General features: G+C 38.6%; 1 protein-coding gene across 1 annotated transcript in view; it reads left to right on the top strand.

Annotated features, from left to right (window-relative positions):
* The window catches only part of ryr3 (ryanodine receptor 3), a 115,133-nt gene that overhangs the window by 5,401 nt on the left and 82,028 nt on the right, over positions 1-27,704 (top strand). Inside the window, 6 exon segments of the mRNA XM_082506157.1 lie at positions 13,533-13,652; positions 17,857-17,961; positions 20,283-20,303; positions 24,434-24,508; positions 26,444-26,522; positions 26,883-26,995. Coding sequence (XP_082362283.1) covers positions 13,533-13,652; positions 17,857-17,961; positions 20,283-20,303; positions 24,434-24,508; positions 26,444-26,522; positions 26,883-26,995 — 513 coding nt within the window.

The raw sequence follows: 27,704 nt of genomic DNA, 5'->3' as shown, positions 1-27,704 counted from the left end.
CTAGTTGGCGCCCTTGCAAAGTTTGTCTCTCTAATAAGATATGGAGTGTTGTCCTGTAGCCTCAGGTGAACCTCCCTGAGCTTGATCTAAATTGAATAAGAAGGATTTCCTCTGTATTGATTGAACACGCTGTGATGGCAAAGCAACTGCGTGTTCTCTGGCAGGTCCAGTTCTTTACAGTCATCAGAACTGAAGGACAGCGAGGCTGCTGCCATCCTCGCCATTTACACAACCTTGATGTAATGGTCGTGCACTAACTCTTCTCCATGCTTTAGATTTCTACATGCAAAACTAGGGCTGTTTAACTGAACAATAAATGAATTGGTCAGATGATATAGATATAAGCTCACGTGGAGTTGCATTAGCAGGAAAATGTCTGTCTTTCATTGTTCTTCTGTTTGCTAAAGCTAGTGATACCTAATCTTCTCATTATTCAGTTTCCAGCCATTTTAACTAGTGTTGAACAGCTTATGTAATGCCCATAAAACATGAAGGAGGGAGGGAAAGGCTCTTGTCTCTTAACCCAGTGTGAGGCTTTTGGGTATGCCTTCACCTGGAGACCTTATGTAAGTGTTCATTCCCAAAAAGCTGCATGTAAAAGTTTCATATTTTGTTTTTGCTTTTAAAACAGCTATGCCTTGTTTTGCTATCCCACAAAAATGCTGTCCCCATAAGATGTAACCAGTTAAATGAGCAAACATTATGCAGTCATAATCAATAATTATCTCTAAAGTCACTTTATAGAGCAACATAATTTCAACCTACATGCCTTGAGTTTCATATCCCAACCAGGAATCCAAGCAAATGTAGTCTGTGTCTTGGATAGACTGTTCAGTTTCAGCTTCAGACGTTGTGCAGCAAGTTGCTGTGGGGGTCCAGGTAGAGTCAGCATGCGAATCCCAGTAGGCGCAGCAGCAGCGTGAGCGGACTCTCAACCTAAATAATTGCCTTCATTAATCAACAGAGGACAGCAAAAGGTGCAGGCACCGAGCCTCTTAAAGTTTAAGTGTCTCTTAGGTCACGTAGTTCATTTTCAGTTAAGCGCAGCACAGTTTAGCTTTTTGTTACATCTTTGGCCACAATGGTGTTTCCTACAGGAGCCAAGGAGGCTTCAGGAGGGTATTTTCTCTATTTTTTTTTCCTTTTCTTTTTTCTCCAAACTACAAGAACCTACAAGAACACTTCATACAGTGACTGTTTTAGTTGTTTTGCATGAGAGATTTATATGCCCCCCCCCCCCCCCCCCCTCGGCCTGGAGTGGAAGCAGCACTCAAGGTAGTAAGAGTGAACTAAAACAAGCCAATCTACCAAACAATAAACTGTACTTTACGATAAAACTCCTTTGAGATGAGCAGAGCTGCAGATTCAGATGGCAGTTAATTATTTTCTCTTTGCCATTTGACGCAAGTTCTTTTTATAGGAGCTTTAAGTGTGCTGAGCATATAAGCATTTTTACAGGGACACCTTGGCATACAGTCAGTTGGGTGCCAAGTGCATTTTACAGTAATAATAAAGTTCAAGGACTCATTTCCACGTCATTTTAAATAAACAGAAATAGAAGTATTGTTTACATTACTGATCCCACCATTTAATAGCATTTTTAGATGTTCCACTGTTTTAGAAATAATTATTATGTTTGTCATGTCGCTAGTAATTCTCTCGTCATCGGTTTTTCAGTGAACTTCTATTTGTTGTGTGCATCCAGCCATGGCGGGTGCAGTGTAGAAATGACATCTTGCAGCAGGATGGATTTGGAATTCATGTCTAGCCTTTGTGCGGAGGGAGGTTTACCTTGTCTCAGACTGCTACTGATCTATGGCAAAACGCTTAAATGCTCAATGATTTTATCCTGTCACGTCTTCTATTGAGCCACAGCTGTCCAGTCTGTCAGAGGAATTAAAATTTGACCTTTGTGAAATGTGTTCTGAAGAAGCTGTATTTGCCCTAACATGTGTGAGGCTACAGTAGCATCAGAGCTAAAATTTGCATCAAATTTGACACACTCAGCGCTGACAGCATGTGGACTAATACACCTGATGCTATAGGCTAGGAGCTGAGTGCTTAGAGGGATAAAAGAAGGCTGAAGTCAGTCTCAGGTGAAAGTCTTCTCTTTACCTGATATCTGCAATTCTCTTCCTGTCTGGTTCTCAGTTCACGATCACACACATACACAATCTTCTCACAACCCACTACACTTTGCCTGTGTCCACTCTATCTCATCAGACAGGATGATAGACCGAGAGACTCCCCAGTTCCATCTCAAGCCCCCCCCCCCCGCGCGCGATTTTTCAGCGCTTCTGCTGAGGTGGACGTCTCGGCCTTGCACGCATGGTGGCCTCTATTATTTGAAGCTGCTCTAAAGCAATATGCATACAAACTAAGCCAAGAAAATCCAATTTGTTATGAGGACACCATATAAATCTTGGGGTCTGTGATCCATGGCAGTGTACCGCTGGGCAAAACCTACCTGAATGCAGAATTTTATTTCTTTTTCTTTTTCTTTTTAAATATAGAGCTTAGATGTGTGGTGCATTATTCATTTTGAGCCATGATGTTATCTCAGGTATTCACACAAACTTGCATATGAACACCTACACATATAAAAGACTTTAATATACATCCAAGTTAAGCGTGACAGTGACTGTACAATATAAAATGCATCTTCAATGACAAATCGGTGTGTAGCTCCTGAGGCCTGCGAGATTCCTGTTTTGTTTTTTTTTGTTTTTAAACATGTGCTGAAGACATGTTTCATTTAAAAAAAAAAAAAAAAAAAAAAAGACTTTCCTCAAGGATTCTCCAAGACTGTCAGATAAGTTCAAACTATATTTTGTGATATTTTCTTAAGGGTTAGTTTTTTTTTGTTTTGTTTTTTATGAAAATCCCCATGGCAGTAATTATAGATGACGACAACAAGAACAAAATAAATGATGTATTGATTATACATGACATCAGCGTTTCATTGTTTTGTACAAATGACAGAAGCTTAAATGAGTTTAATTGAGTATTATTTTACAAAAGTGCTTCAGTTTCCTCTGTAGTTTACTGAGTGTAAAAGCGATATTATAGAAGCGATTAAAATTAATCTTCCAGTCATGTCTTAAATCCAGACAGATTCATTGTTTCTCTAGTGGAAAGAGAGAGATGGGGGAAAGTTTTCACCTTCAGCCACTTGAAGTGTTTGACAGATAAACTATAATGTTTTTCTTCTCTTTTTCACGGCTATGAATACTATTATAGATTTAAAACAATAAGCTCAGCATTATATGTAAAAACACCAAAAATGGATAGAGCACTCAAGCTTCAGACTTTGCTTTTTATACTCCTGTTACTATATCATGTTAGTGATATAGTAACAGGCACACAGCTTTGGCTGTGTAAACAGCTGCTCCACCCAGCTGCTGTTTAAACCCTCGGTTTGTGAGAGACAGCCAATCAGAAGAAAGTTGGCTTAATGAGAGGGTTGCGTTAAAGGTAGAGGATCTAAAGCAGATTATTACAGACAGATTGATTCATATCTTGTATATGACTCATACTCATAGTGGTTTACACATTTGATTGGCAAACAAAAGGTTCCTGCGGTGGGGGAACAAATCTTTTTGTTTTTGTTTGCATCAGGAAGGGCCTCTGGTCTAAAACATCTGTCGAGTCAAACATGCGGAGCTGCCTGCTGTGGACCCCTTGTGATAAGGGAGCAGCTGAAAGTAACTATATAATTACATCCAATATGGCACTTATGCATTCAAGAATTTAAAAAAATGACCTGGGCTTTCTATGAAGAGAATTTAAATTTATTTTATTTTATTTAAAAACTGGTATAATTGAATTGGAAACTATCTTGAATAAGTTGAATGCTGATTGGTTGTTTTTGCTGATTTTTGTTTCTGTACTTTGGGACTCGTTATTGTGCAGTATAACTCTTTCCTAATGTTGTGTCGGGCTGTAAAACTGAAACCCCATCTTGACCAGCTTTTCTTAAAAATAGCTGCTACCTGCAACAAAGGTTAAATATAAATGAAAAACAACACATTTGTCGAGTGTGAGAATTCCAGGGTTGTTTTTTTTTTTTTTTATAGACCAGTAGATGGTAGAGGAGAAAAAGGTGAAACTTAGAGTTAAATCAAAACCGACTGAGTTCAGGGCCCCGCTACACATTGTCAAGAGAAGTGAAATTAGACGAGTTACAGCAAGACTTGCCTGTCAAACAACAAGATGACTGAGAATTGACAGGAGGGCTGGAGCAGTAAGTGACTACACAGGAAGCATGACTGCAAAGGTCAATGTTTCTCCCTTATATTTAGGAAAAACACATTATGCTTTCTGTCAATATGAAATGTTAATAATTTACATAGCTAATAATTTACTGCTCAGCGACTATAAATTATTCTGTACTTTTTTTATGCTGAATGATTTTTGTTTGTGCTCTGAGGCTGAATGTGTGTTTTGTTAAGAGATTTATAAGTAAAGGGAGAAGGGAGGCTAGCTTTTGTTGTTAATGACTCAAAACATTGACTGACGGAGTGTAACAGCTACTGCTGCTCACACACAGACTTGTATAGATGATGAATTGTTATTCCAGGAGGGAGTGCTGTGGACTTCTGTGGAAGATTAAACATCTGGAATGAAAGGACATCTTTCTCCTTCTTGTACAATGCTGTCATTTATTTGTCTTTTGTTTTGTTTTTTAACAAAACACCTTAATTGTAATGAGTATGTTTTGCATGACAAGAATAAAGATTAAATAAATGTAAGATCAAATCAATAACTGGATTCCAGGTTTTATACTTGTGTGAGATTCAAGGATGGAGCGATTTCATGAATCTTAAAGCCAAATAGCTTTTCAGGTGTGAATGGTGTTATACCATCATGTTTTTTTTTGTTTGTTTTTTTGTTTGTTTGTTTTTGCTTTGTTTGAGTTGGGCGTACTGTAATTTGAGCATTTATATAATTTTAAAGATTTTTTTTTACCTTAAGTATCAAGACAGTCAAGAATGAATTGGGCTTCAATTCATCATTTATTCCTTAAGATAGACCAACTAAAGACTGAGAAGCTACAGATATAACATTGCAGCTGACTGTTCTGCTAAAGTTCAGTTTGTCTCAAACAAAAATTGAGGCAGAGCAGAAAACAGGCTGTGGCCTAATCTGACGTACCTCGCCCATTAACCAGAAACACTGAGTCTTTGACTTGGGTCATTAGCTCTCATTCAGTGCAGAAGATTATTTCTACCTTCAGGGGCATCTTGGCTTTTGAAAAATGCTCATAAAGCTACAGTAAAATGTCAGATTACTAATTTATCAGGTTTTCAGTACTCCTGTCTTCTTCAAGTACTATTTCTCACTGCTACTACAGTCTGTCAGGCTTTTCTCTTATCATTTTCTTTTTACCCAAGGCACTTCAAGGTTATAAAAAAATTAACATAAGGTTGTGAGATTGTGAAAAATATCCTCACTTATAGTGAAGTTCTTGGAGTTGACTGATCAGTCATGAATGAATGAAATTTTTAGATCTGAAAAGCAGTTGTTTATGAAAAAATCTTGTTTTTCCATATCAGAAACTTAGATATCAGATCCATATCAGATGGGCATCAACATCAATGTATATCAAGCTTATCAGGTTGTAGTTCTCACACATCTACACTGTTTCTGCTTTGCTCTCCATGTTGTTAGCTAAGCTTCACTAAAAACTCGTAGCTCAATCTGTACTTAGCACCCTGCCTGACATTTATGAGAAACATGACTCCCGAGCAGACAGGGCAATTTTGACAGACTACCCACTGAGGCAGTGTGAACAAGGAGACGAATGTGCTGGGATTTCCTTGATTTCCTTACATTTCTAACCACCAAAGCCTGTCTGTGTTGATCTCCACTGAACGTGTGCAAAGCCTGCATATCAAAATAGAAACACTGAGGGATTGAACAGATTCACCTTTTCTCAAGTTCACATTGGTGGCAGCGCCGGGCGAGTTGTGGGAGTTTATTTGGTATGCTGGAGCATGGGGAGTTCTCGGGTGTCAGTTGGTGGATGCATCAGGCAGCGCACACACGCCCACCTGTTGCTGTCTGTTGAGCCAGGCTGGCTGTTCAGTTATTGAAGTAGAAGAAGAAAAAGAGTGTAGGAAATGCTGCAAGTCTGATAGAGAGTCAACACAGTTCCAGTGGTCATACAAGGAAATCTCTAACCAGTGTAAGAAACGATTTTGTATTCTTTAGATTGGAGATGTGTCAAACTCACAGGATTCAGAGGACGGGTGGGGTTGGTTTCGGTGTGGGCAGGGTCAAGTTCCCGCTCTACACTTGAAAGCTGAGGAATCAGCCACCCAACCCTCATTTACCTCCTCCTGCTACAGGACAGGGCCCTATACATAGTAATGATGCTGGTCTTTAGCTGTCTAGCAGATGGTCACGCTGTTTCTACAGGGATCACTTTGCCTTAGATTCACCAGATTCTCTGGCTTGGAATCAAGTCAAGAGTGCAGAGACAGACAGAAAGTGTCTTAAAGTGTCTTGGCTGTGGCCACACATGGCCATTTCATTACTTTTGGGAAACTGATCATAGAGATGGGATTTTTATGGGAGAAATTCACTCCTTACAGTGTCCCCTGTGGTTGTTTTTATTTAGAACCATCGTCCATTCTGCTCTTCCTCCTGTTGCTTCACACTGCTCAGATGACAGTTTGTCATCCAGTTTATGCAGATTCCTGATCTCAGTGCAACTCTGACCACTTCTGGTTCTAAAGCAACACTATCAAAGTGAAGCTGGCTCTGGAAGACACTGTGGTTGTCTGATTTTATTGATTTCAAATATGCACAAATCCGTAATAGTTGTCCAGTCTTCAGTGAAGGAGTTTCAACTTGTATTGCAACTTTTTCCTACTAACAAACAGAAAATTTCACTAAAAAGCCATCTGTGATTTGGTCATAGTCAAGTCACCCTAGGGTAAATATAGTATGCTGGTAATGGTGCCAGGCCCCATTACTTTCACAAGGCCACCAGAATTCCAAACAGCTGAAAAGAAAGAGCCGTATTTACTTGATTTTAAAGAGGTGACAAGTCTTGGGTCATCCTGTGGCCGTATTGAGTTTCTCCATCTGTAGCCTGTAAGAGCAAACTGTGTTTCCTCCATCACACTACTAGAAAGAAAGCTGCAGCATTGATTCTGAGGCAATACTGATGCTTTCTGCTATCAGTAATCACCTCCCTGAAGCCCACACTTGGATTGTGGGTTTTTAAAATGATGCCCATATGCGGTACTGTGCCAGTTTTACCACCTACTTATTTCACCATGACATTTCACTGGATTGTTTCACTTGGATCATATAGAACGACCAAAATATATTTTTAAAACCACAACTTTGTTTTTTTTTTTTTTTAAATGCTTCTTAAAAATCCAATTGTTAGTTTCTTTATCCATTAGAATAGAATAGAATTCAACTTTATTGTCATTGCACATGCACGGGTACAGGGCAACGAAATGCAGTTTGCATCCATCCAGAAGTGCTTTAGTGATATAGATATATTACAATATATATTAGCAATAATATAGATATGTGAGTATATTACAGAAATGGGTCTATTATGGTATGTTATAATGTACACGGTATGAAGTATGTTGTGAATATTCTATAACTATAAGTATGTACAGGCTGTAGTGAGTACAAGCTATGTACAGGATATGAACAGGATATAAATATGAAAAACTATACAGAATATGAAATAAATAACTTTACAGAATCTGGGATATACAGCTATACAGAAATGGGAACTATGCAAGTTGTAAACAGTTGTAGGATTAAAAATTATCGAATGTACAGAATGATTATTTACACAGAGCTATACAGTAGTGCAGTTAAGATAAGTGAGGGTGTAGATAGTTTCTACAGAGGCTATATAAAGTGCTAGTGGTTGTGAGTGGTGGTTCAGTCCATGTTATTATTGTGTTTGAGGGTACAGTTGTCCATTGTGGGTGTGTGTATGTTCAGTCCATGAGTTTAACGTGGGTCAGATGTCAGGAGGCAGAGTTCAGGAGTCTGACAGCTGTGGGGAAGAAGCTGTTCCGGTACCTGGTGGTCTTAGTCCGGAGGCTCCTGTGGCGCCTCCCAGAGGGCAGGAGGGTGAAGAGTCCATGTGATGGGTGACTGGGGTCTTTGATGATTTTCCCAGCCCTTTTCAGACACCGCTTCCTGTAGATGTCTTTTATGGCGATGCGCTGGGCAGTTTTCACGACCCTCTGCAACGCCTTCCGGTCCGAGGCAGAGCAGTTCCCATACCAGACTGTTATACAGTTGGTCAGGATGCTCTCGATGGTGCAGCGATAGAAGTTCACCAGGATGTCTGAGGACAGGTGGTTCTTCCTCAGAGTCCTCAAGAAGAAGAGGCGCTGGTGAGCCTTCTTGACCAGCTTGGAGCAGTTGGTCGTCCAGGTGAGATCCTCAGAGATGTGGACTCCCAGGAACTTGAAGCTGCTCACACGCTCCACAGCCGTCCCCTTAATGTGGATGGGTGGATGTGGGTCAGCATTCCTCCTGTAGTCCACGATGAGCTCCTTGGTCTTCTCGGTGTTAAGCAGCAGGTTGTTTCTGTCGCACCACTCAGCCAGACGATCCACCTCCTCCCTGTAGGCGGCCTCATCGTTGTCACTGATGAGGCCAATCACCGTGGTGTCATCTGCAAACTTAATGATGGTGTTGGAACCATCAGCAGGTCTGCAGTCGTGGGTGAAGAGGGAGTAGAGGAAAGGGCTCATCACACAGCCTTGTGGTACACCGGTGTTCATTGTGATGGTAGATGAGCAGCGGTTATCCAGCCGGACATGTTGGGGGCGGTTGGTCAGGAAGTCCAGTAACCATTTGCAGATGAGGGAACTGATACCCAGGTCTGTCAGTTTCCTGATGAGTTGTGAGGGGTGGATTGTATTGAATGCTGAACTGAAGTCTATAAACAGCATTCTGGCGTAGGTGTTGTTGTTGTCCAGGTGTGAGAGGACAGAGTGCATTGCGATGGAGACTGCATCCTCTGTGCTCCTGTTCCGGCGGTATGCGAATTGGTGGGGGTCCAGGGTGGGGGGGAGACAGGATTTGAAGTGTGCTAGGACCAGTCGCTCTAAGCACTTAGTGATGATGGGGGTGAGTGCTACTGGGCGGTAATCATTGAGGCAAGATGGGTTGGAGTTTTTGGGTATCGGGACGATGGAGGTGGATTTGAAGCAGGCCGGTACCACAGCGTGGGCCAAGGACAGATTGAATATGTCTGTGAGCACTCCTGCAAGCTCCCCAGAACACGCTCTGAGAACACGCCCGGGGATGCCATCAGGGCCTGCAGCCTTGTGGACATTGATCCTGCTCAGCACCGCTCCTACATCGGTGGGAGAGAGAGTCATAGGTTAATTTCTGACATTGTTTTAGCTGTATTTCAGTAGTGGTGAGGCATTAGAAATTTGCTTTTCTTGTGTTTAAACTTAAAGTTGGTGAAATGTACTTGCTGCCACTTAAGGTCAACTAATCCAGTTGCTGCTCATGTGGATCAAAGCCTTCAGTAGGATTAAAGTCACTGGTCAGTCTTTCACAGGACCAGCAGCCAGAAGAGCGATGTTTGCCCCCATCAATATATATTGCACTGTGCAACAGTCTTGAACAACCCCTCATTTCTTTATGTTTTGCTTCCAAGGAGATAATTTATTGTATATTTTCATTCTTCAAACTAGTCTTGAGCTTTTTGAAGGTCTTTAACCCTTTCATGCATGAATTATGACAACCTCAAGCAGGATTTTTTTTCTTAAGTTTTTTTTTATTCATCTTTAGGCATGACAAAACTATTTTTGAACTTCATTTTTTAACATGTACTTTTCAGAGAGTTTCTTTTACATCCATTTAGGTGGACAACATATGTTTTGACTTATGAATTTGGTATTTCCAAGTATTCCATAAACACTGACACAAATACAAGAAAACAGCCTTTGAATAGCTATCCACTGTAGTGACCACTATAAGTGAAAGGGTTAAAAAGTTGTTGTTTTTTTGGGGGGGGGGGGGGATTTTGGGTGTTTTTTTTTTTTTTTTTGTAGCTGACCATTTTCAGAGGAGTTATTTTGTTGTTGTTCTTTTGTTTTTCTTAAGCTGTTTAACCCTAACCTATGAATCATTCATGCACAAAAATGCACCTAACTCAAGGGATGGACCAGTGTTGTTTACACATAACAGACAACTTGGCAAAGAACCAATTTTAAATCGTGTCCTTAGGCACTTTATCACAAAAATACAATTTTTTTCCTTGAATTTTCAAAAAAATCTTCAAAGAAGCTATTTGGTTACATTTCAGCCAATGGTGCTGGAAATTCTCTCAATATTAATTGAAGTATGACTACAGAAAATAAATTCCAGGTTGTAATCCACCATAAGAAAAGCACATTAGTGGGAACAGTTTTGTTTTTTTAAGCATGACAAAGATCCCATATTTCCTATGCAATAACAGCTTATGTGGATAAACAAATACACAGCGGAAGAGTCTCAGTCATGGATTGGCCTCCTCAGAGCACAGACTTCAGCATTATTGAAGCAGTGTGGGATCACGTTCTCATGACAGGGAACAAATAAAAAGACTACTTAAATAAATTACAAAAAATATTGTCTAAGGGAGTTCAGACTGTGTTGAGGTTTAAGGACCAGATATTTATGTTCAAGCTTATTGGAATTGTTATTGCCTTATATACTGTATTTGCTGCTGATTGCTGTAGACTACCTGAAGAGCCTGTTCTAGCATTTGACACACTTTTTTCATGGTGGAAATTTGGAAGTAAAGACTCCTGGTATGCAACAACCGGTTTAATTGAACTGGAAAACTTTTAAGAAACAGCCAGGTGAACCGTTCTCCTGTTCATTTTATTTATGTATGGGTTTTTTTTATTTTTAAAAAAAGGTAAGTAAACTGGCTCTGGCCATGTATTTAGTATGCAGACAGACTATTGATTCATGCAAATCCAGACCTATTACTCCATTGGGTCCATCTTTGATATATGAATACCTCCTATATGTATGTAAAGAGATTCCAAACCATCTAGTGAACCCTCACGTTACATGTAGATGCCAGAAAGAGTAAGACTAATATGAAACACAGCTTGACTTTGAACCTTTACAACCTTGTTTTAACATTTTACGTCTGCTTAAAACAATTGACAGATTTGTCATTAGAGAAAATAGCTCCTGAAAGACGCATGCTTTCAGTTGTTTCCAATTCATTTTTATTCATAAAGCAGTGTGAAATTACCGACTGGAGACAATTTTCTCCTACATTGTAGGATTTGTATGAGCTGAAATTGAATGCTTTATGCATCAAGATTATTCGGCAAATAAAAACCCCACTTAAATGATTTTCCATGCTAGGGCTTTTATTTTGCAGTCACACCAAATTCCCTATGATTTAGGCTCCAATGTGCCATTATTTGAAATATTGTTAGGGTCTGTTATCTTGCCTCCTGAGTCTGTGGCTGCTGTACAGCCTGTATCTAAATCTATTGAATTAATACTGCTGTGAAGGAGGTGGGAGCCAGAACCATGGCAACCATCAGCTCAGATTAGTGTGGGATGTGAGCTGGCAGGAGACATGCACACACCACACATACTATACACTTGCATACGCAAACAAATCAATATCTGTGCATGCCTTGCCAAATAGAGCCTGCCCGCTCTCCACTCTAACAGATACAGATGTTCATTTGTTGTACTGATTGAGTTGAGGTCTGTCTTTATTTCACAGCGATACCAGAATCTGTGTAAATGGTTTAGAAATGATATCACTTCAAACTGGTTGCCCTCAGTACTTGATTAATGTAGTTTATCTCCTTTTCTGCTGTTGAATTGAACAAAAGGGATGCTCTAATGTAGTAGTCATCGGCAAGCTCCCAAACCCCCAAAACAACTGGACACTGGATACTGGACATCGGGCTGGTACTACCAGACTTAATAACAAGGAATATCCATTCAAAGTCAGTAAGAACCTACTGTTTTGCAGGAGCAACAGTCAGCAACATAATTAACAAGATCCCAAGTTTGTTGGATGAACATCCCACGGCTACATGGTGTGTTCTAACATCAGCAATCAGAGCTACTGAAACAGACTTTTACACGTCTCTTTAACTTACGTGAATATTGTTGTGAAAATCTTTCTAAAATTCCTGTTTTGTTCCAGTGTTGGTTGATAGTGTTGGTCAGTTCTCCAGATTCCTCTGGAAATACTTTAAAACTTCATCTTTGAGAAACTTTTTCAAGGAAGTGATAAAGTTCTGTTTTTGAAAATCACTAAGAATTCAGATATTTGCAAGACTTTTAAATTGCAATTAATTTTAGCTGGACTATTTTATATACACTTGTTATCTAACGCTATAGAGGTTGCGTTAGATAACAAGTGTAGCTATAATATTAGAATTTTTTTTCTTTTACTTTGATAAGCCATAGGGAGGTCTGCAGTAAACTGGCCACCTTAAACCCAAAGAAATCTAAGACCATCTTTCTTTACCTTAATGCCTATAAATCATATTCTTAATTTAACAGCCGCTACAAGCTACTTTTTGACCTTCCCCAAGGGACCCGTTTCTCCTCCTAAGATGGACCAGGGATATTTCATTTGTTAAGCAAATGTTTAAGACACTGCACTGTGGAGCCACTTAAGACTTGGTACAGGCAAAAATCCAGAAGTGTTGAATCCTGCACAGGTGCTCCTACTCCATAAATGTGGTAATAGTGATTTGAATAATTACCCCCAATACCCCCAATCTCAAAACTGTCTTGCCAAGCCAAAAACAAAGAAAAAAACTCATTACTTATTATTGCCAATGAATAACTTTATGATAGAATTCAGCAAATTTCTTCCAAGGATTTCAGGTCAAGTCCATTTACTCTTTATACAGGTGTTCCACAGGGACCCATTCTGGGACCTTTCTTATTCACCCTCTACAAAAACAATATTATCTCTGCCACCCAAAACTGTAATGTATATTTCTATGCAGATGACACTGTTTTATTTGCCACTGGCTGTTGATCTGGCCATTGAAAATATACAATCTCCTTTTGAAGCTTTTCAGAAATCTTTTATCACACATGAACTTGTTTTAAACTCTGGGAAAACTAAGTGCTTGCCATTTATAAGGACCCCTGAAAGTATCCAGCCTGTAGAGGCTAGATGTTAGACTCTCTTTTAAAACTCATGTGGAACACCTATCAGGAAAATTAAAGACAAAGATTGTATTCTTATATAAAAAAAACAATTCTTTTTCTTTTTATTCACGAGTCTCAAGATCATTGTACATTTATCTACAATCCACAGTTTTGGCTGTGCTTGATTATGCTGGAATATGCTTCTAAATCCATCTAGAACCCTCTTGATTCTTTTGGCTATTGTTTGTTATAAAATATGTAGGTATGCTGTTCAAAATACTACCTCCTGCCCCTGCCTAACTGTCTGCAAGATATCTGGTTTTTATTTGGGGTGGATTAATTTAAGTACATTCTTGGCTTTAACCCTCCTTTTCTTCTGGCAGGACGATGAGGTGGTGCTCCAGAGTGTGGCCACCATCCAGAAGGAGCATCGTAAGTTCTGCCTGGCCGTCGAGGGACTTGGAAACCGTCTATGTTACCTGGAATCAACATCTGAAGCTAAGGTGAGGATGCCCAAAAGCTTTCTTTACTGTGCTACTGAAGAGCATAGCAAATCTGATGTTGTTTACATATGTTGATTGCATATTAAACTAAAATTCATAGCTACTTATATTCAGAGTTGCCTCCCAGTAGTTGACCTGTGCAATTGCCTTGTGATTGAAAGTGTTCGCCTACTTCAAACTGGTCTCCAACAGGAAAAAAAAATTTCAGTGTAGTTACTGGATTTTTCTTTCCACTGAAACGAGGCAGTTGAGGTCTCATTTTGACTGAGCCATCACGCAGGGCTGGAAACCAAGCAGCAACCCCCTGGAAAAATGTGTATTCCCTAGCCAGTTTCAATGCGGTGGCTGGAGGTTCCTGGTTATCGATATGTGAAAGTTGTCGCCCTCCCAAAAACCTCTTTCTGATTGCTTTAATTGCTAGTGAACTGCATGATCATCTATAGTTTACATGGAAAACACTGGCTTGTCTTCAAACACTTGCTAACTACTTGCCAAGCGGTAGTCCGGTTTCACTAGCATCGTGCTGTGACCAATTTAACTTTGTAACAGCAGGCAACCTCTGGCAACCACTTGCCAACTACTTGGGAAGTACATTTTCTACCTTAGCAGTAGATCGTTGCCAGGGGGTTGTGCTGTTATTGTCTGCATAATTTTTTTTTCCCCTTATTTTTCAAACAACAGAGGTTTTCATCCATTCTTTGAAAGGTGTATTCTTTATCATTAATTTAACAGACTATTTCAATAAATTTGTATAGTTTAGTTTTATACGAATAATTACTGCTTCGCACTTTCTGACTTAACATGGGACAAGTATTACAGCTGAATGATCAAAACATAAAAAAGCTAAATATTTTTTCAGATTAGTTTAGCTTCTAGATTCAAGTAAAATTTGTTATTAGTGAACAGCCAGAAGTTTTAAGAGGCTGTAAGAAGCTGTTTTCTTGATTTAGCGGCATATTAAGGTTTTGGAAAACCTCATATCTAATGTTCAGTAGTCTTCAAATATATTCATCTGAGCAGCTTGCTTTCTTGAAATTGCTTCAGATAAGAATATTCTGACACAATTACACATATTCTCTCTTTTATTGTTTAAGAAAACTCATCTAATGGGATTAATCATACAGGCAGTTGTTCAACACCAATAGCGCTCTGTTGGCATCTCAGTTTTCTTGTCTTACATTATCATCGAGCAATTAAGCCGAGAACTGTTACTCACTGGACATTTTCTGGTTTTCTGACCATTCTCTGAAAATCCTAGGAGTCGTTGTATGGGAAAATCCAAATTCTGAAATGCCAAAAACTATTCCACATACATTCAAAATAACTTAAATCAAGTTTCCTCTACATTCTGATACTCACTTGGAACTTTAGTAGATCACCTTGACCCTGTCCGCCTGGCTAAATGCTTAATAAGTTGTTATGTCATTGTGTTAACAAGCAGTTGAACAGCTTTAACTAATGAAGTGGCCATTAGTTATATCCGATGGCCACACAAACCTGGCTCTGCGGTGTTTTTTATGAGATGTGCATATTGGAGGTTTTAATTGGGCCACTGAGCATTATGACTTTGAATAAATTTTCTGGACCTGTGGGTATATTTTTGCTCACTCACCTGAAACTGTTGAGCTGGAGGGCAGCACCTGCAGAGCTCTAGACAGACTGTCATGAGCACCTTTCACCTTGGGATCAGTGACAATGCTTCTGGCCTCCTTGAGTGTGAAATGTGGTCGAGAATTAAGGCCGATAGCTGTGATTTTGCACGAAGTCTGCTAGCTTATCTCAGGTGTTGACACCTCCATTTCCAAGACTCTAACAAAGCCTGGCTGCTTACCAGTGCCAGAGAAAAGGCCAAAGTGAAACAACGGCTTTTGAGACAATGTTTTAAATATAATGTTTGCATTAATATGTGATATTATAAGCAATACTTCAGATACATTGAAAGCTTGTGTTATTTTATTTTTTTTAGCCACCATTCTTATAAACAAAGAAACAAAATCTGGTTCTTAAGGTTGTTGTTGTATGAGATACTATAGTCAGACTTACAAAGACCATGACTATTAGTAAGCTACATTTTGAAATATGACCAGATTTATCAAATAAAATGAAGTGACTTGACAATAGAATCACTATTGTAGTTGGATCTCTTCTGAATAGTTTTCATAAGAAATGGTATTCTTATGGAAAATCCTGTTCCTAAAGGATTATTTTACCCATTTTTATTGAGCGAAGCTCGCTCTGGAGGGCACGAAAGACATGAAACTTTCTAAAGGTGAATGTGACCACAGTGAGACACAGTGTCTGCTCTGCCCAGACCAGTCGGCGTGATCAGAGTGTCTTCCCAAGCCTGGAAGAAGTATGATAATTGGAAAATTGGTGGTGAATAATTCATAAGAGGTGCAAGGTTTGCAGCAGGTTGCGAGTTAGCACTGTAGAAGGTCGCATGACACCACAGGTGTAGCTGCATCGTGTCAAGACAAAACTCAATTTTAAAGTGAGCCTTTCTCAGTTTTATGTTCTTTGGGGTTTCTAGCCTTTAATAAAATGTTTTTTCATAACATAGCAAATGTGGACATCTTATCCTAATGTGCATGAAGGTAAAGAGAACCATAAATATCTGAGTGGACAGCAATTGTGTGCAGGTTGTTGGTTTTGGGACGCAATGAGACGGTTGCATACACAGACACCCTGTGGCTTTAGAGGTTCTTGTGCATGTTTGTGTTAAGTTGCACGGCAGCCCCATCCTCATTATCACCCAGCAGCCCTCCCCTCTGCTCACATTTCTCACCTCACTGCAGCGGTCGAGGGTCAGACGGTTGTGTTACTCACTAAGGGCAATCACCCAGTACCTTAAATCACTGCTTGTAATCTTCTTTGCTGGAAAGAGATGGACATGATATATGATAGTCATGTTAGGTGAAGGTGACTGTTATGAAATGGAAATAAATCTGGGAGACACTGACTTAGAGCTATTTTGTTTTTGTACTTACTGTTTAACATGTCTTGTGGCCAGTGTAATGTTAATCAACAGTGCCATCTAGCAAATCACAAAGTATATATATATTTTTTTACTTTCACAAACAGATGCTAATGAATGGGCCAGCTTTAGTACTGCCTTTGAGCTACAAGTAATTTGGAGTACATATTATATATCTTTAAATGTCTTATTTTGTTCTCGAAGACCATCGCTATGAAATTTTTGAATAAACTTTGTATTTTTTTCACAATCATCCCAGGACTACATAACGCCCTGTTGTTGAAAAACTTTCATCACTGAATAATTTATAGAAGGCAGTTATTACTAAATTAACTGAAGCATAGCAAATGTGCTCTTCACTCTAAAAGCCAAATCTGATGCCTATTACAACAGAGTCAAACAACCCTGAGCCTTGAGGAATAAGGTCTAGCCAGACTAATAACTGGTCATTGTAGCTCCAGGCTGCACAGTTCCTCATAATCCCAGGATGGCAAAGAAGATGTGAGTTATTAGAATTATTTATGAGTGCCAGGAGTTTATATATTTCACTTGATTTGGTCTAAGATAAGGGCTTGCAACTAATTCAGTAACCATTTGTTTCTGTAAACAATTCTGCAATGTCGATCACATGTGCTTAAATAAATCAGTATATTTCAGCTCAAAGTAAGGTTAACATACATATTAACACCGCATGTTAAAAATGTGTATCTAAAATCGAATACACAAATGTAATTTCAATGCCCCTATGCTATTTAATCATATGTATCATATTTATCCTCATATTTAGTTGCTGGTTTTGGATTAAAGCTACGTCACACTGTGACATTTATGTAGGCCAGCGGTTTGTTTGGATGGTGCACATCATCCGAATTATTAAATACATTTATAGAATAAGTTTCACAGTCAGTACGAGGTTTCTTCAAAGGTTGTGTCTCTGAACTTTTGAGTCTCAAGTTCTTTTTATATCAACCTATTTTCATCTCTGGAAAAAAAGTACTCCAGATTAGGGAAGCTGGGTGCAGAGGCCCTGCAGATGACATGAAAGGAAATTCTAGGAGGGTAAACTTTGTTCACATTTTTATTTATTTATTTTATTTTTGTACTGAGAAGAGTCTGATTTTGCTCAAAATACCTACATTCTCCAACTTTGATTTTGTTCCTCCTGAGCTTTTGTCCTTTCCTCATTCCCTGCACGCTAATTTTTTATTTTTCTTTTACTCTGTCATGCAGTATGTTCCTCCGGACCTTTGTGTCTGTAACTTTGTGCTGGAGCAGTCACTGTCAGTGCGAGCCCTGCAGGAGATGCTGGCTAACACTGGGCAGAGCAGCGAAGGGGTGAGTACATTCCTCCTCCCCACTGATGCCCCCTTGTTCTCTATCTAATGCATACAAACACACTCAAATGCTTGCAAGACAAACACATTCATGCACACAAACCTAAATTAATCAGTCTGTAATCTATCATTAATAGTCTGTTGTAAGATGAGCTTGAGCTTTTTTCTCTTTTCTTAACAGTAAACGTCTTGGTATTTAATAAGGCATAATATCAGTGTAAATTAACAATATTCTTCATTCCCTTTTCAAGCTAACACAATTTACCTTATTGTTATTTATAGTTAATCAACTTTAAAAGCTGGCCCTCACAGTCAGAGCAGTCAAAGTACTGGAAATATAAATACATGAAATCTACTTCAAGGGGCTTCTCACTTCAAACACTGGAATTTTTTGCAGGCCTCCCAGTCAAGGCTAATTCCAACCTTTACACCTATTTAAAGGCTGATTTTGAACATCAAATGAAAATCCAGCTGGTCAATGACAGACATTAATAGGCATAACAGAACCTGATCTGACCAACTAAACTAACAGAACTCCATGTTTGTGAAAGCTACCGGGATATTTGTTTTATGGCTGCGTATGCTTTATGCAGTTAGTATTTAGCTATAGTCATTAGTCATTATAGTCACAGTAGCTGTGATAATTAACATCAGCACACAAAGGAACATGACACAAGTAACTGTCCCATTTGGGTCATTACATCTTTTTTGTTGTCTGGTTGTGTCTGAGGGGTTCGAATTAAAATGTGTATGTTTGTATTTTTTTTTTTTTTTGCTTGCTTTGATTGAAGCTTTTTTTTTCTTTCAGCTGGTCAGCTTTTAGTTCCTTATGGGAAAGGTTTAAAGTGTAAAACTTTGAGAACATAATTTAGAACAGAGTGGTATGAATGGGGGGAAATAAGCTTGCTTTAACCATGACATCAAACACAGCTGCCTGAAATGTCAGTCCAAACTGAAAAAGGTTTATTTGTTAATGACAACTCCTGAGTAACTGTGTCTATATTTGAAACTTGAGCAGATTTTTAACTTTTTAAAGTTACAGTGGTAAAAATCAATAAGTAGCTTCAATCAAATCCCAGTAGCATTTAGACCAGACCAGACCAGACCTAGCAATGCTCTGAACTATTTTAACACTGAGAACTGTAATTGAATTCTAAGCAGAACCTGTCTCCCTTCATTCTCTGTAATACATTCCTGATAAGAGATAAATAAAGGTCACTGAGGGTGAAAGAAAGGGGGGAAATTATCTGTGAGTGCACTGCTGCATCCACCACATCCTCTCTTGATTTACACGACAGTGTGAGCCTCTCCCTCCCATCACTGCACCAGCTTACATGACATGTTTATTAGAGCAGGTAAGTAATATTGGATATGACAGATTCTCTGTAGTGCCATGGGGGTGTCATCGATCGCACGGAAGCCCTCCAGCGGGCTGGATGTGGTTTGTAAACCAGTCAGATGTCCATATTCACTCATGCTGCTGTGCTCTAAGAGAGCCATTTCATGTTTCATTTATTCTCATCACCCAGCACTTCTAGCACACATTATAGATTTAATAAAGCGAGGTCAGGCGATGGGTAGCGCTTGATACACCCTTGTTTACTCTAAATTTCTTCTGGGAAAAACAAAGAGAAAACAGTGCTCTAGTATTTAAATTTGGACAAACACCCACATACAAAAAAATGTTGTGCTTGTGTAATTGTTTGTATTTTTTTAGTCACTGTTCCTACTCAGTACACATGGTCTGTTCTTAGTTAGAAAGCATTCCTCAGGTGACGCATTCAGTTATTATTATGAGTTAAAACTTTGGATAGACCACTGGTACTGTAGGAATAGAGATGACAAAGCGATGGTAGCATGAATCATTGTGCAGTACAACTGTGGCAATTACAGGAACCCGACCACTACAGGGCATCACAGTTATTTGTAAGACAAGCTGAGTACAAAAGCTTACAATACTAATGCAAAATAGCCCAAGTGCTTAGTTGCTCTGCACAGCATAGGCCTCTGACACAGATGCTTCCCTAAGTGTCTTAGTTTGTAAACCACTTGGTTCCCCTCACTGGAAAATCAGCACTGCATTGTTATTAGCCTGGGTAGCAGATTTGTTTTGTGCTCAACAGTGCAGCATTGTTGGCTGGCCTTGTTTGGCAAGACAACATGATGTTGGCTAGAATACAAACTCTCTGGTAGCAAGGCTAATAAATCGCTGTACCTCCTCACACCACTATAATTCTCCCAATTTTTGCTCTCAACTTTGTATAATTGACTGCCATACATCCCGATAACACATTCTTTTTATTTGTATTTGTGTGTTATTAGAGCGCTGACCATGAAAAATGGGTAGGTCCATCAGTTTGTTCATCCATCATGTTGTCAGCGTGCATGACAGACGTACTTACTGGCAGTTAAATGGTTGAAACTTTAAGTGCTTTCACTTAAAGCAACGTCTATTTCTTGACTGTCTTGAAAGCTTTATTTGTCATGTATGTAGCTAGAAGACAGGTAGTATATTTTATACCACCATTATTATACCACTGGTGGTACATTTAAATGAATTTTCAAATAATAGAATTAAAAGGACACTTTTTTGGGGGGGATTGACATCCTCAAGATAGTAAATTAGGCTTTTTCCTCATCAGTGGTCAGACTAGTGTAGAGACAATTGATTAACTTGTCTCAGAGCTCTTATGGTAGTCTAGAAATAGACATCCATTGGTACTGTCAAACTGTGCTCATGATTAAAATGTCTTTGCCTGTATACCTTGTGTGTAAGCGCTTAAAAGTCTGCTAATCATTTGCTCAAGCATTTATTATCCCCGTTTGTTTTTTCATGGACTAAATTCAAGCCTTGATTTACAACTTGAAATATCTCTGCTAGATATCATAAATTTAGCTTACAAGTGGTATCCTTGGTCATTAATTTGTTTAATTTAGAAAACCCACATTTTGGCAGGAAACTCGCTTTGTGGTCTCGGTGTGCTTCTGTTTTCTCTGGGTTTGGTCTCTAACATCAATTGATTTCAAGAGTACTGACAAGAGGAAATGTCTTGAAATCAGTTTTGATTTCAGAGTCTTCACATGCACAGCTGTTGAGGATTATTCAGTGCACTTTTAATGTTTGGCATCAGATTACTGGATGAATGTTTTCATTATTATTATTGTTATTATTAACTACATGTCAAACATTGTACTTCACAATGCATATGATATTTAATGTGATTTTATTAAGTTAATGCAAAGCAAATTAAGCTGTATGTTATCCAGTGATTCGAAGGACAGCACATTAAATATGTACATGAAAGTCAATGTATCAGGTGGCACTTAGCAAATTAAACTGGGCTGAATTTTTTTTCCCCTCCTCCTTGGAAAATTGATTACTTTGCTTTTTCCCATCCTCAGGCCATTCCATATGAGATCAGACATTAACTGTACATTTAGGAAGATCCATTAGTCACAGTTTGCTATAAAACCTTCAGAAGCTTTACAGCAAGCCTTGGGGGAAAAAATGGACAGTGATTAATTCTTGTAATTGTAAATGAGTATTGGCAATTGTACACATCACATTTTTAAATGCAAGCAAGAATATATTTGTGGGGATTATCTTAGTTACTCTAGGTATTAGGTTAGGTATAGTTGGTCAATAATTGATGAGCGTCCAGCAAAAAAGTAAGCATGGTAGAAAATGAAATCCTTGTAGTATGTGTTGCAGAAGCTGGTCATTGGTCAGAAAGGCAGATTTTACAGGATTTAATGTAAGCCTGTTCTTAAAAAAACACAAAACAAAAAGAACTTAGTTCCTGCTTACTTACCCTTTTAATTCCTATGGAAGCAGTAACAGCCAGGTACTGCTAATCAAATACAGCATATTAACTGATCTTCAGCAAGTTTGACCAGCTCTGTAAAAGAAGAAGTTCTGATAGTTTGCTGGTCTGGATTTTAACATATGCTCATAACCAGGAAAGGACATTTCAGCAAAGTCAACCCGAGGTCAAACTGTGCAAACTCTACAGGTCTCAGTTAGCATGTTAAAGTTGATGATGTGGCAATTAGAAAAAGACTGAACAAGTATGCCGTGTTTAGAGGGGTTGCCAGGAGAAATGAAAACATGGCAGCACCCTTTAGGTTTGCAAAGTTGAATCTGAACAAACCACTAGGCGTCTGGGACATTGTCCTTTGGCTTGTCCTTTCGGTCATTATGCACAGCAAAAACACCTCATACCAACTGTCAGGCATGGCGGTGGAGCGGTAATGATCTTGGCTTGTTTTGCAGTCACAGGACCTGGGCACCTAGCAGTAAGAAAGTCAACCATGAAGTCCTCTGTTTACCAAAGGTTTGGTAGAGTAAAATATGAGAATATCTGTTTGAGAGCTAAAGGTTGGCTATAATTGGGTCATGACACAGGAAGACGGCGGCAAAGTCCAGACCTCAAACCCACTGAAATGCTGATGTTAAGAAAACTACAAATAAACACATTCCCACAAACCTCAATGACCTGAAGCAACATCGTAAAGAAAAGTGGGGCCAAAGTCCGTCCACAACAACGTAGGACACTGAAACTCATATATAAATTGATTACTACAAGATACTGAAACATGGGATATGCTTTTCACCTATTACTTTAGCATTTTGGCTTCATACCCGAAACCGGTTTGGCTCAGATTTGTTTGTTTGTTTTGTTTTGTTTTGTTTTTTAATGCCCTGATGAGTGAAACGTTAGAATTAAGGGGGCCTGCTTTTCTTTTATATTATATATAGTTATAAGAAGTACGGGCGATTTTGTGTGAATGAATTAGACTTTTATTCTGTACCATTTTCAGAAATTAGATTGGAGTGAGAAGAAAAATGTTTACCGAAGATTTCTTAAACTTGTTTTAGTCATCAATTCTATAAAACACCAAAATGATAAAATCACGCTACCTTTACTTTCCAGGAAGTGATTTCTGCAGATGTGAAAGTAACTGTTGGCGTTACTCCATAGAGTTATTTCAAAAAAATTCATGGAGTCCACATTAGTTCAAAATCATGAAATATGTTGCTCACTGCAACAGCATGGCAGTCTTTAGATTCAGAGACAATAAATGGTAGTATGAACAATTCATTGTCAGTTTTTTACCTCTTTATTTCCATCTCTGACTAGAAGAAAAATACTTCAAATCACCACAATTATCCATAAGTATACAGCACACACACCCTTTATCCTTTTGCAACAAAATACGAGACAAAGTAAGCGAGACAAAATACTGTCTAGCAAATTTCATAAAACAGTACTAGCTATTCATGATACAGTGCTTATACACAGGAGGGGCACCACACCAAAGGTCACAGTTCCTGGCAGTGATGTGTCAGCATGACAGCAGGCCTGAAATACAGGCTGGCTCTCTCTCGGTATCCCCTCCCAGCTGTTGCTGGATACTCTTCCCCCCCCCCCCCCCCCCTTTTTTTTTCTTTTTCTTTTGATCGAACCTTCCATTTCCTTTTTCGTCTCACTTATTCAAGCCATCTGGGTGAGACTTTGAAGCCAAATGAGAATTAGCTAAGGGTCGTATTCAGGGGACCATTGGGAGTTCCCTTTAAGTTAATTTGAATGTAAACCTACCATTAAATACAAATTAATGTTGACAACTAGACTAGAGGGGAACCTCTATGCATTGCTTGAGTGGATGCAGGGCCTAATCATTGTTTGAACTGTAAAGAAATGTTAAATCCGAGTGGATACTCTAAATGTACTGTAGGTGAGAAGAAAGTGTCTGTTTACAGCTCTGATAATACGACTTTCAATACACGTGTGAGCTAAACTGTTTTAACATTTTGCAGTTTAAGGCCAAATTTGCTAATTACATTAAAGCAGGACCTTTAGAAATTAACAAGAACCTTCTCGTGCGTGTACGTATGAATCTTTGAGTTTGATTTAATTAATTCATTTAAATGTGAGCTGACTCCATGAATGCCAGAACCTTGCTTGTGCAGACCTGGTTTAGTTATTGCTGCTTATGGTCATCTTCTTTTTTGTTTTTATTCTGCTGCTAGAGGTTGATTAAAAAGGTAAGAAGCAATTTCTTTATTCACCATGATGATAAAGGATCCACTCTTTTTTTTTTTTTTTTTTTTTGCTCATCTGTTTCCTCACATTTCCTCAGGTGTTTTGCTACCAAACCTCACAGTTATTCTTGTTTGTCACAAGAATGAGCAAGTTGTCTACTGAGTGTGATACTATCTATGTGTTTGTTTGACTGTGAATGGAGTTTTTTGTGTTCCTCTTTTTCTCTTTGCCGCTTGCACTTGGAATGGTGATCTTCAGTAAAGGATATTTGATCCAGGACGTCCCATGCTTTGCTCGCACAGAGCGTAAAGCCACTCGCACTTTAATAACTGATGCAGAAGTAAAGTGGGAGATACTAACCTGTCAGGGTTCAGAGGTCAGGAGTGTTAGGGTATGATAATAATCTATTACCTGTTTATTTCCTGGCAGGCGGGTCAGGGGGGTGGACACCGGACCCTGCTCTACGGTCACGCCATCCTCCTACGCCACTCCTTCAGTGGCATGGTGAGTATTAATGTGCAAGAATGACAGAAAGTTAAAAGGGACAAGGATTTTCCTAGCTCACCATGGGGTCTGTTTATCAAGTATGCACGAGTTAACATAATTGGTCTTCATGTGGGAAAAGCAAAGTCTGTTACATTATTGATGACAGTTGCTTTTTTTTATATTATTTGTTCCCATTTGATGAGAAAGAAACCAAAAAATGAGTATATAAGACTCCAATTATTATGTAAAGTAAATGTATTATTATGTTGGAGATTTTCTTTTAGATCTACCTAAAAAGAATCTTTAATGAAAAAGCCCTGGTGTTTAAAAATATTAGAACCATGACGTGATTGTGAAGTCTTCAGTTGCTTTTGATTGAACTGAAGTTGGAAAACATAATCTGCAATTCACACAATTCTTTGTAAAAGTCTTGAGCCACCACTTGTTTCTTTTTATTTCATTTCCAAAAAGAAAGACTGTCTTTTTTCTATAGTGGTCTTGAACAATAGTTCTTAAAGCTTTCTGGAGATCTTTCAAATATTTTCTTTGGACTTTAGCTGCTTTGTCACCCATTTTCAGTCCAGTCCTTGAACCTTATACTTTCAGAAGAATGACCTACAGTATGATTTCAACATAAGAAGCCACCTAACTCAAGTGATGAACCAGTTTTGCATCTGCACATAACACAACTTGGTAAAGAACCAATTTTAAATTGTATCTTTACATACGTTGTTACTAATGGCCTGTTGGAAAAATACACTTTTTTTTTTTTTTGCTAAATCTACAAAAATAAAAAAAACAACAGTAACACAGTTTGGCAGAGATTAAATGGTATTTTTTGCACTAAGGTCACCAAGAGAGGTGTTGCCTTAGGAGTACCTTTGCATGATGTGTAGTCCTTAAAAAGTTTAAGGAATATGGATAAGTGGAAGATGAACTTATCAGGAGTAAACAAAACACAAATCTACAGCAGATGAACAGGATCTGCATGTATCTGTCCTTTTAAAAAAATCAACAAAGAGCTGACAAGAGACCTGATATATGGCTCTGACCTGTCAGTTAATCCACATACTGTTCACCGACACTTGGAGCAACGATTCTGGATTTTACAGTATTGTTTTAATATGTATTAGAAGAGGTCAGAAAAGAAGTACAGTAGTGAGTGTCTACAACCATTTGTAGAACATGATGGAGTCTCTAACATAGTTTGGGGTTACTTTTCATCCAGTGGGGTGTTCTTGTCAAATTTGATCAAATTAAGAACGAAGAAAGCACCATCAGATTTTGCTCGACCATCCAGTGCCATCTGGAAAACACTTTACTAGCAACAGCTTCATTTTTCAACATGACAAACATCCCAAACACATTGCCAGCGGAGGAAAAGCATGCATTAACTGCTAATGCAAAATGAACACTATCAGTCATGGACTGGCTTCCCCAGAGCTCAGACCTCAACATAATTGAAGCAGTGTGGGATCTTAATGGAGAACAGAACAAAAGGCAGCCAACATCGAAAGAGAAGCTTTGAATGTCCTTCGACCGTCTTCTAGAAGAATTTCTGAAGACTACTTGAAGAAAAGGCATGAAAGCTTGCCTAAGAGAGTTTAGGATAAGTTGAAGTATAAAGGTGACTTTCAAGCTTATTAGAATTGGACAAATTCTGTTTTGGTTTTATATCATTTATCTCCAAGTATGTTTGCACCCATTTTCTCATTTTTATATTAAAAAAAAGAGAAAGAAATAAGACCTGGCTCGAGACTTTTGCACAGTAGCATTTAATCATAACTTCAAACAGAAAATCAATGAATGAATTCCTTACTAATTGATTAATATACTAATTATATAACACTAAATTCACCCCTGTATTCTAATGAGACACTTTAACATGAGCTGAATTCCTCTTATGGCTAGTGTTTCATTTGACCTAACATTAGTTCATTTTTCACTCACCAGTACTTGACCTGTTTGAAGACATCAAGGTCTCTGACAGACAAGCTGTCATTTGATGTCGGACTGCAAGAAGATTCAATAGGTATGGTATGACTATTAGGCACTTCAGAGATTTTACTGCTTTCAGGTGAATTCAGCCTTTGGGAGTGATCATTTCAGGTTGATTTAACTTTGAGATTGAATTATTGGGAGAAATACTCAAACTCCACGTGTATGTGTGTGTGTGTGTGCACAGTACAGCTATATTTGACATTTGAACTAAAGCATAAGGTCATTTATCATATGGAAACAGTTCCACTGCTTCTACAGGATCTAACCAAAGACAGGAGGGATTTTAAAGGGCATGTATGTGTCTGCACTGCTCACTAGATTTTCCCAAGCTTTATATTCCACTTGTTGCCACTTATTTGAATATTATTTTTATGTGTATTTATGTCAATAGGAGAGTCCTGCTGGTGGACCATTCACCCTGCATCCAAGCAGAGATCTGAGGGAGAGAAAGTCCGCATTGGAGACGACCTGATTCTTGTCAGTGTGTCGACGGAGAGATATCTAGTAAGTCACATCTAAAAGAGCTTCACAAGAGCAGAAGGCATTAGAAGCGCACCTGTGACTGAGATTAATGTATGCATGATAAACCAAATGACCCCTCTGCCACAAATGATGACCATTTGAGGGGAAATAAACAGTTTTTCCAGTCATATAGGATTCATTACCAAGAAGCATTATTACAACAAAGAAATAATCCACCAAATGTAAATTTCCTTAGTTTTGTCCTAGTGTCACAAGCAAACAAGCTGTGTAGTTTTATCTCCAAGACTCTGTTTCATTGTTTTGGATAAGAGATGATTTTTTTTTTTTAATTGAATTCTGACATTGCAATCCAGTTAAACTTTATCCACCTGTAAAACTGTAGGAGTAGCTTGACTGAACCTTATCAATAATTTAGGCAAAACTACCTCTTCTTGTGATGATATGGAAGTTATTTAGCATCACAGGAAGCCATAAATACGATGCATTAATATACAAGCACATGGCGTATATTTTATTTGCAGCTTGCTAAATCAAAGCAACATTTACCAGCTTGCAGAAAAGAAAACAACATAATTTACTCTTCTGGTAACTTTCATTATAAAAACACTGTAGTTCACCAAAGTACTTAAGGACATCATTTATCCACCCACTAAAAATGAGGATGCAGCTTTTAAACATGATGACAGATTAATTGTAGCAGTTTTCATTAAATCAGATGCTCTTCCTTCAT

This window comes from Aulonocara stuartgranti (genome assembly GCF_965226115.1).
Source record: "Aulonocara stuartgranti genome assembly, chromosome: 15".
In the NCBI taxonomy this organism is placed as follows: domain Eukaryota; kingdom Metazoa; phylum Chordata; class Actinopteri; order Cichliformes; family Cichlidae; genus Aulonocara; species Aulonocara stuartgranti.
The sequence above is the reverse complement of the archived record's forward strand: the minus strand, read 5'-3'. Positions and strand labels throughout refer to the sequence as shown.